Raw genomic sequence first — 13022 nt, 5'->3', positions numbered from 1 at the left:
TGTGTTTATCTAGTCATTGATACAATTTCAAACAGATTAGAGTTGAATAAGGAATCCATACTTTAGATACAGCATATCTATTTTTTCCCTAAATATTTTTGAAATCTGCTTTTCTAAAGTTTAGGACATACATTTGGCCATGTTCACAGTTTTCTTTTCTTACTGTTATTAATATGAAGGTAATGTAGTCACTTTATTTCAAGGTTCTTGTTGGAATGATATTGAGGATATCGGTTGTAATTGTTGCTTCTGCTGCATTCTGAGCAATATATTTATTAGATAGGAAATAGGGAGTTTAGTTGGTATTCTACTCTTCAAATTAGACTTATATCAGAAGATATCAGGATAATTGAAACTCTCCTTCACTTTTTATAGTGTGTTTTGATACAAGTTTTATAATCTTTTCTGAGAAAGCATCATCCATATTTCTTTTCCACATGGACAGTCTATGGAATACCATTGTAATAGTATAATTCAGTTTTTCTTTTTAGTTCCTCCTTTTATTGTTTAATGTAATTCTACTATTAAGCTCATGAGTTTCATATAGGAGCTCTGGAAAGAGCACAGAAATTGGCTTTGAACATCCCTGGATTTGAGGACTGACCCGGTTATGTGAACTTGTGCAAGTCAAGCTTTGTGGACCTCAGTTACCTCGTATTTAAGATAGACGTTATAATGGTGTTCTTTATCATTTAGGATTATACAACAGGTTAAAATTTTAAAAACAAGTAACTGACTATTAATGACTTACATAAATAGTATATTTGTCTCATATGACAAGAAATTAAGAGATAGGCAGTTTAGCATAGCTATGGTAAGTTAGTAAAGACGTTAGGGACTTCAGCTCTTTCCGCTTTTCTGTTCAACACCTTTAGTGTGTAATCCTTTACCTTCTTGCTTCTTCTTCTTCTTCTTTTTTTTTTTTTTGAGATGGAGCCTCACTCTGTTGCCCAGGCTGGAGTGCAGTGGCACGATCTCGGCTCACTGCAACCTCCGCCTCCCTGGTTCAAGCAATTCTCCTGCCTCAGCCTTCTGAGTAGCTGAAACTGCAGTCATGTGCCACCACGCCCAGCTAATTTTTTATTTTTAATAGAGATGGGGTTTCACTGTGTTGCCAGGCTGGTCTTGAACTCCTGACCTCAAGTAATCCACCTGCCTCAGCCTCCCAAAGTGCTGGGATTACAGGCGTTAGCCACTGTGCCTGACCCCTACTCTTGCTTCTTGACTCAAGGCTACAAAGTGGCTACTAGAACTCTGGGCTTCATATCTATGTTTCAGACATAGAGAATAGGAGGGACTAAAGGACTAAAGGGAAAAACTGAGTTTCTCTTAGTGAGGCTCTCTCTTTTAATCTGACAAAGGAAGTCCCCCTTTAAGATGTCTGCCTGCAGCTCATTTTCCAGAACCATGTTACATGACTACCCTTTTCTGCGAGGAAAGCTGGGAAATTGTATAGTGTAGCCTTTCGGTCTCTATAATAGATGAAGGCAAGGGAGAAGGGATTGTGTTTAGGGTTCGGGTCAGCCAGTCAACAATGTCTGCCATTTACTTTGATAGGATTTTTGGAAGGATCTAATTAGATGATGTAATCCAAAAAGTTTTATAGAATATAATTTATATAAATGTAAACTGTATTATTCCTCTTGACTTCTATTGAATTGTCTTAAAATCTAGTATATTCTTAAACTAATTTATCCAATTTTTGTATTTAAGTCTCAGAAAATCTGTGAGACTAGTTATTTGTTAAATGAGTTCACTTTATTACCCGTATTCAAGAAATTGGTATATACATGTTTAGGCATAAATACTGCATTAATTCTACTCAGCTCTCCTGTTTTAATCTAAGAGTTAGTGAGGAGTATTTTCACATCTGGCTTATCTTCGTGTGCCACACATCCTAACCCTCATAGTCATGGGTTTGTATTTATACCTGGGCTTTTCTTTTAGAAATCTGAAAGAAAAGACTACTTCTCCAGAACAGTGTTCCACCCTTTTTGCCATATGCCCTGTTTTCTCTTAAGTGTTACTGAATATAGCTTTCCTTTTAGTACCATTAATGTGGGCATTAGTTTTGTTCTTTCCAAAATCATTGGTGTCAAAAGTGGCCAAGCAGTTAATTTTTAGCTCCATTAAAATTCTTCAGTTTTGTTATGCAAAACTTGCAAATTTTTGGAGTTGCCACCTAGATTACTGCTGATGGTATCATTTATACCTGTGATAGTCAGTTGAATTATATTTTAATTTGTAAAAAATTAATAAATAACTTTAGGGCATGAGAGCTTCCTGCTAATTGGGAAGCATTCTTTTTTTTTTTTTTTTTTTTTTGACAGAGTCTCCCTGTATTGCCCAGGGTAGAGTGGAGTGCAGTGGTGCAATCTCGGCTCACTGCAACCTCCGCCTCCTGGGTTAAGCGCTTCTCCTGCCTCAATCTCCCAGGTAGCTGGGACTACAGGTGCATGCCACCATGCCTGGCTAGTTTTTTGTATTTTTAGTAGAGACAGGGTTTCACCATATTGGTCAGGCTGGTCTTGAACTCCTGACCTCGTGGTCTGCCCGCCTTGGCCTCCCAAAGTGCTGGGATTACAGGCGTGAGCCACCGCACCCGGCCAAAGCATTCTGTGTGATTTTTTCTTTTTGAGGAAGCTGTTTTCTGGAGACTACATCTGCTTTGAATGAAAATCATACTGAAGTATAAAAAGCAGTATGGGAAAATAATTGGGGAAAAGGCAGATCTGCCATGACTCCAGACCTCCTGTGCTCTCTTCAGTGACTCAAAAAATATTTCTGGATTGAAAAAATGATTACTGAGTCAGAATTAAACTATTTTACTCGAGGTACATGAAAAATAGCAGAAAAACCCTGACCAGGTGAGCCATAGATCGGCAGCTCTAACTTGAGCTGAGTAGGCTGGCTGGCAGGTGAATTTAAAGATAGACCAAGTATCCTAAATACACATGCTGGAGCTATCACCTGGTCTTTAGCATGAGGTAGAGAGAATGACCTTCATAGTTACTAGTATTCAAAATTGCATTATAATACTTTTTCACATGGAAAATGGTAAGATATCTTAAGAAAAGGCCCCAGGAGGTAAATAAGTCCTGAAGGTGAGTTGGGAAGGAGAATTGAGGAGTGAGAATCTTAAATGATGTCAGAGAGAGCTAAGGAACAGATAGATCTCCCAAGAATTTGGAAATGACCAGAGGAACTTTCAGGATATGTCATGGAGTTGGAGAGCCTTCTGATTGATTACTTATGCATCTTTTTAGGCTAATAAAAATGTTGGTAGCTTATTAATTCTGTCATTTTGGGTGAAACAAGACTTTGATGTGTATTATTTTTTGTTTTGTTTTAGTTTTTGCTGCCTGCCTTCTTTCTTTCTTTTTGTAGACATTGTTCGAAGTGATGTTGCCTTAGATAAACAGAAAGGCTGCAAGATTGCCCAGCACCCTGATGTTATGCTGGAGCTCCAAAGGGAGAAGGCAGCTCAGATGCATCTGGTTCTTCTAAAGGAGCAATTCTCCAATACTTACAGTAATCTCATATTAACAGGTAAGGCAATTGGAGTTGGTTGAAATCTTAGAGCATTCAGTTAGTAACTTATTATTTGGGGTACACATCTGTCTGTCTACACCTACTATATCACTGTTTAAATTGTAATGACTTGTCTCTCTATTACAAATATTCCTTATAGTTTGCAAATATGTTTTGGTTTGAAGTTATGGGTGATTCCGCATGTGTTTTCTTCTCAAAACACAGAACCAATGAAAACCTAATGAAACCTTTAAAAATGTGACTTTCTAGATGTGTGCTAGTAGATTTGAGAGAATACTAAATTTGGTGTCTTTTAAGAAGCAGCTATTTTCCGCTTTCCGTGTATGCCCTTTCTGTGAACCCAGTGAATATAAAGATGAAATGTAAAAGAGATAATGGTCTTCAGGCAGAGCAGAGAATGTTCTATTCTTGGTGGAGTTTGGAAATATCTAGGGAATTTGATTTTCTTTTTAAGAGCAAAGAGGCTATGAGACTGAGTCATGCTCCCTTACATCCTTGGTTCTAGGAGGAAAGCAAATATGTGTCAGGGCTGCAAGGAGAATCAACTTTCTTCAGGGCTGCTTGCAAACTTGCTGGTAATGAGCAAACGAGCTGCGTGCTTTTGTCAGGCTTTGGAAAAGATTGTAATAGCAGAATATTATGTGAGAATCATTAAGGATTTGAGATGAACTCAGAAGAGCAGTCCAAGTTACCTCCATTTTCTTGAGACCACATAAGGCAGATCTACATTATATTGATCCAAATAAAAAAATCAAAAGTATGTGTTTTCCCTTGTTTATGAACATTAAAAAATAAAAAGATGGATTGTCTGACATGCTATGAACATCTCACACTTATTTTTGTAAGCTCTAAGTTAGGAAAACTTTAACTTTTTTTTTTACAGGCTTCTTGGCATGTCACCAGGAATTGCTGAGTGGCAACCAAATTGTTTTGCTTTTAGAAAAGTAAGAGACTCTTCCAGCTTTTCATCTTGTACCTGGTGAAAAACCCAACAGCATGAGATGAAAGCCAGACTTAAACGTGGCTTTGGTGAGCAGAGAAGGGGATTATGGATTTCATAAGTATAGGCCCTGTTTTATGCTCCTTGGTAGGTCATTAAGAAGGGAAAACTTAAAAGTGATTTATGGCCAATGCGTGTATTTCCCTAAATTGGTTAGTGAAACTGGGTTTAAGTTTAGATGTTTGGGAAGAGCATAGATGTTTCTTCAGGTTTTTTCAGTCAACCTCATATGTATGTGTGCATGTGTGTTTATAAATATGTGTGTGTGTGTGTGTAATATTTTCCAACTCAATGAGTGGAAATGAAATATTTTTATTCCATCTTTATTCTAATATATTTAGGCACTTGTTAGAGGGGTCAGACCTTGTGTTCTTTAATGTGGCATAGAAAGGGCTTAGGGTAATTCTAACCCCTAAACCGAGGCTCCAGAGTATGGCTTGGAGGCATATTATCTTTGAAAACGCAAGTGTTCTATTGAGTTTAGTGGAATCTCTTCTAATTCTCAGTAACATAATCCCTTTGGATGTTTATTCGCAGTTCAAACTGTTGGAATCAACATTGTCAACTTTTACCCTGACAACTTGCTTACTTTCTACTAAACAAACTTACCCTAGAGAAGAGCCTCTTTCCTGCTCTCACTTCTACTAAGCTGCTTCAAAGAGTCCTCAGGCATTTTCCACATTTTTCACCCAAATGCCTGTGCAGAGGTGGTACCTTACTGCAGACAGAGCATTTTGCATGTCCTGGTTTGTTTACATGAAAGTTCAAAAGGTTTTGGTTCCAGGTGTTGGGAAGAGATGGAGCCGTTTCAGTTTAACACCAATGGTAAAACTATTTTAATTTCCTTTAACTAAGTCTTTGATTTTACACAGTGTGGTTTTCTAATTGTTATGAAGTTTAATCCTTGATTTCTTGTATAAATCTTGAGAACATGGTCTCCAGACAGCTAAACATAATATTTAAACATAACTAAACTAACTTTTGTAAATATTTCCCTTTTCAGTGATGAATGTATATTGGTAAGAAGGGTGAGGTTGAAGGGGCAGGGACCTCTCAAATGAAGTGACTTTCTTTACCAACACATTCAGAACACATACTCCAGGATTTCTTTCTGTATAAGTCTGGCATAACACTTGAAATATCTGCAATGAAAGTATTTATGTGGGAACACAATGAGGAAACTGGGCCTCTACAATCTCAGAAAGGATCACTTTTTACATCTTTCTCCTCTACCCACCAGTTATTTATAGAATTTCATATGTATGGGTATATAGTAATTGTTTTCTGGTCAGTTACTGGTATATCCTTTATTTTAAAAATGGGACAACTAAAATATTGGTATAGTAACAAAAATTAAGTGATCGAGTGTTGATGGTTAAAAGCATGTTAAAAATGATAGTTGTTGAGTTCCACCTCACAAGCAAGTCCTCATTCTTTGATGTTCCACTGTTACCTGATGAGCCTGTCAGCTGTTGGTGGGAGAGGCATGGCTTCATATTCTACATTACAGCTAATGATCACTCTTAAATAGCCACTCCTTTACTCCAGATAAGGGCAAATTGTATTCTAGCTTTGAAGGTCTTTTAACCATTTAATAAAAGAAAACAACTCTATAATTGTTAGGGATAGCCCAGTTAATGGAAATAATAAAAACTAATAAAATTTAATGTATATACCTTGTTGAAGTATTCCTTATTGCATTATATTTGTAGAACAGTAGATTCTTTTAATATATTTTTTGCATAGTTTTAAACTTGTCTTAATGTTTTCATGTCAATGGTTTACATGATACTGGAAATAATGTTAGCCTTGCCTAGCCTAGAGGGTTTTTAAAGTAAACTCTAAGGTTACAGGGAGATGATGGAGTAATTCCAGTAGAGCATCAGTGATGGAACTGTTTTAAATGGTGATGAGTCATGTACTGCACTTTTCCCACTGACTCACCTATGGGGGCGTATATGTTTGTCCTGCAGTTTCTTGAGCTGGAGAGTGTTGTTATTGTGCATGTCACTCAACGAGTGGCTAATGAGAGGGAGAATTGGGTAGGAGACTTTAAAAAAAGAACAAGAATCAGCTGTGTTCTTTGTGCTCTCATGATTCCTAATATAACAATGCTCTATAGATTTGTTGAAAATGTTCTGCTGGGTAAATAATGAATTCATTAGAAGACTATTTTTTTTTTTTTTTTTAAGACAGAGTCTTACTCTGTCACCCAGGCTGGAGTGCAGTGGCATAATCTCCACTCATTGCAACCTCCATCTCCTGGGTTCAAGCGATTCTTCTGCCTCAGCCTCCGGAGTAGCTACAGGTGAATGCCACCACGCTCAGCTAATTTTTGTATTTTTAGTAGAGATGGGGTTTCACCATATTGGCCAGGCTGGTCTCAAACTCCTGACCTTGTGATCTGCCCGCCCTGGCCTCCCAAAGTGCTGGGATTACAGGCATGAGCCACTGCACCCAGCCAGAAGACTACTTTTTAGGTATAATATTGACATGTATTAAATAACTTTTATGGGTTTGAATTCAGTTGTCTCCCTTAATCTTGCTCCCTCCCCTTGAGGTATAAATTGAACTTTTGAGGTAGATCTTTGTGCTGTAATCAAATGAAAAACATAAAAGTTAAGTCAACCTTATGGGGAAATAACATTTCTAGGATTTTGTTTAGAACATAAACTCCTAGAGGGCAAGGAATATCATATGTGTGCAGCATTCTGGATTGCATGTAAAGCATAGTGAATGATCCTGAAATGAGGTCAAATTTCTAAAAATTTATTTGTGTTGGGAAAGTCATCTAGTCAACCATCTGTATCCAGACAGCTTGAAACTGTAGCCATTATAGATGGATGGCATTACACAGGACACTTTCTAATATTCCTTTATGAGGATTCTTATCATGTGTTGGATGCCATTTTTGGTTTTCTACTCCAAACTAGACTGAGATTCCAGTGGTTGGCTTTATAGTGTTACTGTGGCAAATAAATTAAGCAGTGACTTCCACTTCCAGTTGTGGCCCATTCTGTTAACTTCAATTGAGCAAAAGTGTGCAAATCAGTGAAACAAGGACTGTTCTTTCAGTTAGCACAAACCATAATTATCTGGGGACTATTGCTACTTTATCAAAGTAAAATAATGTTTAAAAAATCACCTTGAAAAGTGATTATGTAGCACTGTGTGCTATTTATTTACATGTTTATTAAAATACTGTAGAGTGATGTGGATTATATCACCATTATTTTACTTTGATAAAGTTGGAAGCAAATGCCAGGGGGATAAAACTTGATATTAAATAGTCTGTGATCCAGGAGTTTGGGTTGTGCTGTACATCCAATCACACCCACCTGGGTTCATATTGATACACAAATGTATTTCCCTACAAAGCAGAAAGTAAATAAAGTAGATGGTTCCTTGTCTCCTGACACTAATGTAAAATGTGACTCTTCTAGAGGTCTAAAGATTGTGTCACTTGTGTGTGTGTATATATATATATCCTAAACTTTCTAGGGAAATTTTTCAATATAAAAACTTATAGACTAGCCCCTGCAATGGTGAAAGACATGTTTTAGAACTAACTGATAAATGAAATCCTTGTATTCATGCTTTATAAGTAATAAATCTAGTAAACATCATAACTATTCAAGCACACTTGATGGGATTTTTAGTGTAATTTTTAATAACACGTACATATATTTAACCTCTCTTTTCAGTTTTAGTTTTATTTGTTCATTAATTTTTATTATTTATTTATTTATTTATTTAAAATGTCAACAGCTTCAGGGGTACAAGTGGTTTTTGGTTTTATGGATGAATTGTGTAGTGGTGAAAAGTCTGAGATTTTAGTGCACTTGTCACTTGAGTAGTGTACATTCTACCCAATATCTAGTTTTTTGTCCTTTCCCTTTCTCCTGCTTCTGCTTCTGAGTCTCCAGTGTCCATTATACCACTCTGTATGCCTTTACAAACCCATAGCTTAGCTTTCTTTTAAGTGAGAATATATGTTACTTGGTTTTCCATTCCTGAGTTACTGCACTTAGAATAATGAACTCCAGCTCCATGGAAGTTGCTGCAAAAGACATCATTTTATTCTTTGTTATGGCTAAGTAGTATTTCATGGTGTATATGTCCCATTTTCTTTATCCACTCATTGATTGATGGGCCCTCAGGTTGGTTCCAAATCTTTATAATTGTAAATTGTACTGCAATAAACATACATGTGAAGGTGTCTTTTTGATATAGTGGTTTCTTTTCCTTTGGGTAGATACCCAGTAGTGGGGTTGTTGGATTGCATACATTCAGCCTCTTTTTTAAAAAATTATTATACTTCAAGTTCTGGGGTACATGTGCAGAATGTGCAGTTTTGTTACATAGGTATACACGTGCCATGATGGCTTGTTGCACCCATCAACCTGTCACCTACATTAGGTATTTCTCCTAATGTTATCCCTCCCCTAGACCCCCCACCCCACAAAAGGCCCCAGTGTGTGATGTTCCCATCCCCATATCCATGTGTTCTCATTGTTCAACTCCCACTTATGAGAGAGAACATGTGGTGTTTGGGTTTCTGTTCTTGTGACCGTTTGCTGAGAATGATGGTTTCCAGCTTCATCCATGTCCCTGCAAAGGACATGAACTCATCCATTTTTATGGCTGCATAGTATTCCATGGTGTATATATGCAACATTTTCTTTATCCAGTCTATTATTGATGGACAATTGGGTTGGTTCCAAGTCTTTCCTATTGTAAATAGTGCCACAGTAAACATATGTGTGCATGTGTCTTTATAGTAGAATGATTTATAATCATAAGTAGCTCTTATTATTTTGAGATACGTTCCATCAATACCCACTTTATTGAGAGATTTTAGCATGAAGGGGTGTTGAATTTTGTCGAACGCCTTTTCTGCATCTATTGAGATAATCATGTGGTTTTTGTGATTGGTTCTGTTTATGTGATGGATTACGTTTATTGATTTGCATATGTTGAACCAGCCTTGCATCCCATGGATGAAGCCGATTTGATCACGGTGGATAAGGTTTGGGATGTGCTGCTGGATTAGGTTCGCCAGTATTTTATTGAAGATTTTCACATCAATGTTCATCAGGAATATTGGCCTGAAAGTTTCTTTTTATGTTGTGTCTCTGCCAGGTTTTGGTATCAGGATGATGCTGGGCTCATAAAATGAGTTAGGGAGGATTCCCTATTTTTCTGTTGTTTGGAATAGTTTCAGAAGGAATGGTACCTGTTCCTATTTGTACCTCTGGTAGAATTCGACTGTGGATCTGTCTGATTCTGGGCTTTTTTCGGTTGGTAGGCTATTAATTACTGCTTCAATTTCCAAACTTGTTATTGGTTTATTCAGGGATTCGACTTCTCCAAGTTTAGACTTGGGAGGGTGTATGTGTCCAGGAATTTATTCATGTCTTCTAGATTTTCTAGTTTATTTGCATAGAGGTGTTTATAGTATTCTCTGATGGTAGTTTGTATTTCTGTGGGAATAGTGATGATATCCCCTATATCATTTTTTATTGTGCCTATTTGATTCTTCTCTCATTTCTTTTCTATTAGTCTGGCTAGTGGTCTATTTATTTTGTTGATCTTTTCAAAAAACAGTTCCTGGATTCATTGATTTTTTGAAGCATTTTTCATGTCTCTATCTCCTTCAGTTCTGCTCTGATCTTAGTTATTACTTGTCTTCTGCTAGATTTTGAATTTGTTTGCTGTCGCTTCTCTAGTTCTTTAAATTTTGATGTTAGGGTGTCAATTTTTGATCTTTCCTGCTTTCTCTTGTGGGCATTTAGTGCTATAAATTTCTCTCTACACACTGCTTTAGCTGTTTCCTAGAGATTCTGGTATGTTGTGTCTTCATTCTCATTGGTTTCAAAGAACATCTTTATTTCTGCCTTCATTTCGTTACTTACCCAGTAGTCATTTAGGAGCAGGTTCTTTAGTTTCCATGTAGTTGTGCGATTTTGAGTGAGTTTCTTAATCCTGAGTTCTAGTTTGATTGCACTGTGGTCTGAGAGACTGTTATGATTTCCATTCTTTTGCATCTGCTGAGGAGTGTTTTACTTCCAATTATGTGGTCAATTTTAGAATAAGTGCGATGTGGTGCTGAGAAGAATATACATTCTGTTGATTTGGGGTGGAGAGTTCTTGAGATGTCTATTAGGTCCGCTTGGTCCAGAGTTGAATTCAAGTCCTGAATATCTTTGTTAATTTTCTGTCTCATTGATCTGTCTAATATTGACAGTGGGGTATTAAAGTCTCCCACTATTATTGTGTGGGGGTCAATGTGTCTTTGTAGGTCTCTAAGTCAAGCTTGCTTTATGAATCTGAGTGCTCCTGTATTGGGTGCCTGTATATTTAGGATAGTTAGCTCTTCTTGCTGCATTGATCCCTTTACCATTATGTATTGCCCTTCTTTGTCTCTTTTGATCCTTGTTGGTAATAAAGTCTGTTTTATCAGAGATTAACATTGCAACTCCTGTTTTTTTTTTCTTTCCATTTGCTTGGTAAATATTCCTCCATCCGTTTATTTTGAGCCTATGTGTGTCTTTGCGTGTGAGCTGGGTCTCCTGAATACAGCACACTGATGGGTCTTGACTCTTTATCCAATTTGCCAGTTTGTGTCTTTTAATTGGGGCATTTAGTCCTTTTACATTTAAGGTTAATATTGTTATGTGTGAATTTGATCCTGTCATTATGATGCTAGCTGGTTGTTTTGCTCATTAGTTGATACAGTTTCTTCGTAGTGTTGATGCTCTTACAATTTGGTATGTTTTTGCAGTGGCTTGTACTAGTTGTTCCTTTCCATATTTAGTGTTTCCTTCAGGAACTCTTGTAAGGCAAGCCTGGTGGTGACAAAATCTCTCATCATTTGCTTGTCTGTAAAGGATTTTATTTCTTCTTCTCTTATGAAACTTAGTTTGGCTGGATATGAAATTCTGGGTTGAAAATTCTTTTCTTTAAGAATGTTGAATATTGGCCCCCACTCTCTTCTGGCTTGTAGGGTTTCTTCAGAGAGATATCCTGTTAGTCTGATGGGCTTCCCTTTGTGGGTAACCCAACTTTTCTCTATGGCTGCGCTTAACATTTTTTCCTTCATTTCAACCTTGGTGAATCTGACGATTATGTGTCTTGGGGTTGCTCTTCTCAAGGAGCATCTTTGTGGTGTTCTCTGCATTTCTTGAATTTGAATGTTGTGCTGTCTTGCTAGGTTGGGGAAGTTCTCCTGAATAATATCCTGAAGAGTGTTTTCCAACTTGGTTCCATTCTCCTCGTCACTTTCATGTACACCAATCAACCGTAGATTTGGTCTTTTCACGTAGTCCCATATTTCTTGGAGGCTTTTTTGTTTCTTTTTATTCTTTTTTCTCTAATCTTGTCTTCTCTATTTCATTAAGTTGATCTTCAATTACTGATATCCTTTCTTTTGCTTGATTGATTCAGCTACTGAAACTGGTGTATGCTTCACGAAGTTCTTGTGCTGTGTTTTTCAGCTCCATCAGGTCGTTTATGTTCTTTTCTAGGCTGATTATTCTAGTTAGCAATTCGTCTAACCTTTTTTCAAGGTTCTTAGCTTCCTTACATTGGGTTAGAAGATGCTTCTTTAGCTCAGAGGAGTTTGCTATTACCCACCTTCTGAAGCCTACTTCTGTCTGTCTGTCAAACTCATTCTCCATCCAGTTTTGTTCCCTTGCTGGAGAGGAGTTGTGATCCTTTGGCGGAGAAGCAGCATTCTGGTTTTTTGAATTTTCAGCCTTTTTGCACTGGTTTCTCCCCATCTTTGTGGATTTATTTACCTTTGGTCTTTGATGTTGGTGACCTTCAGATGGGGTCTTTTTGAGTGGACATGCTATTCTTTTCTGTTTGTTAATTTTCTTTCTGATAGTCAGGCCCCTCTGCTGCTGGTCTGCTGGAGTTTGCTGGAGGCCCACTCTTGACCATGTTTGCCTAGGTATCACTAGCAGAGGCTGCAGAACCTCTGCTGCCAGATCTTTCCTCTGGAAGCTTCGTCCCAGAGGGGAACCTGCAAAATGCCAACCAGAGTTCTCCTGCATGAGGTGTCTGTTAGCCCCTACTGGGAGGTGTCTCCCAGTCAGGATACATGGAGGTCAGGGACCCACTTAAGGAGGCAGTCTGGTACTTAGCAGAGCTCGAATGCTGTGCTGGGACGTACACTGCTCTCTTCAGAGCCGTCAGGCAGGGGCATTTAAGTTTGCTGAAACTGCGCCCACAGCTGCCCCTTTCCCTATGTGCTCTGTCCCAGGGAGATGGGTGTTTTAGTTATAAATCCCTGACTGGGGCTGCCGCCTTTTTTTCAGAGATACCCTGCCTAGAGATGGGAAATCTGGCAATCTGGCCACAGCAGCCATGCTGAGCTGCAGTGGGCTCTGCCCAGTTCGAACTTTCAGAGGGTTTGTTTACACTGTGAGCATAAAACCGCCTACTCAAGCCTCAGCAATGGTGGACG

The 13022-nt window shown here is 37.9% G+C and overlaps 1 protein-coding gene across 1 annotated transcript in view; it reads left to right on the top strand.

The window, feature by feature from the left end:
- Positions 1–13022, top strand: part of HPSE2 (heparanase 2 (inactive)) — a 792879-nt gene that overhangs the window by 99268 nt on the left and 680589 nt on the right. The window contains exon 3 of the mRNA XM_050805712.1: positions 3388–3549. Within this exon, the coding sequence (XP_050661669.1) occupies positions 3388–3549 (162 nt within the window). The remainder of the gene's footprint in view (positions 1–3387; positions 3550–13022) is intronic.

This window comes from Macaca thibetana, chromosome 9, assembly GCF_024542745.1.
Source record: "Macaca thibetana thibetana isolate TM-01 chromosome 9, ASM2454274v1, whole genome shotgun sequence".
Lineage (NCBI taxonomy): Eukaryota > Metazoa > Chordata > Mammalia > Primates > Cercopithecidae > Macaca > Macaca thibetana.
This window is presented reverse-complemented; position numbering and strand designations above follow the sequence as displayed.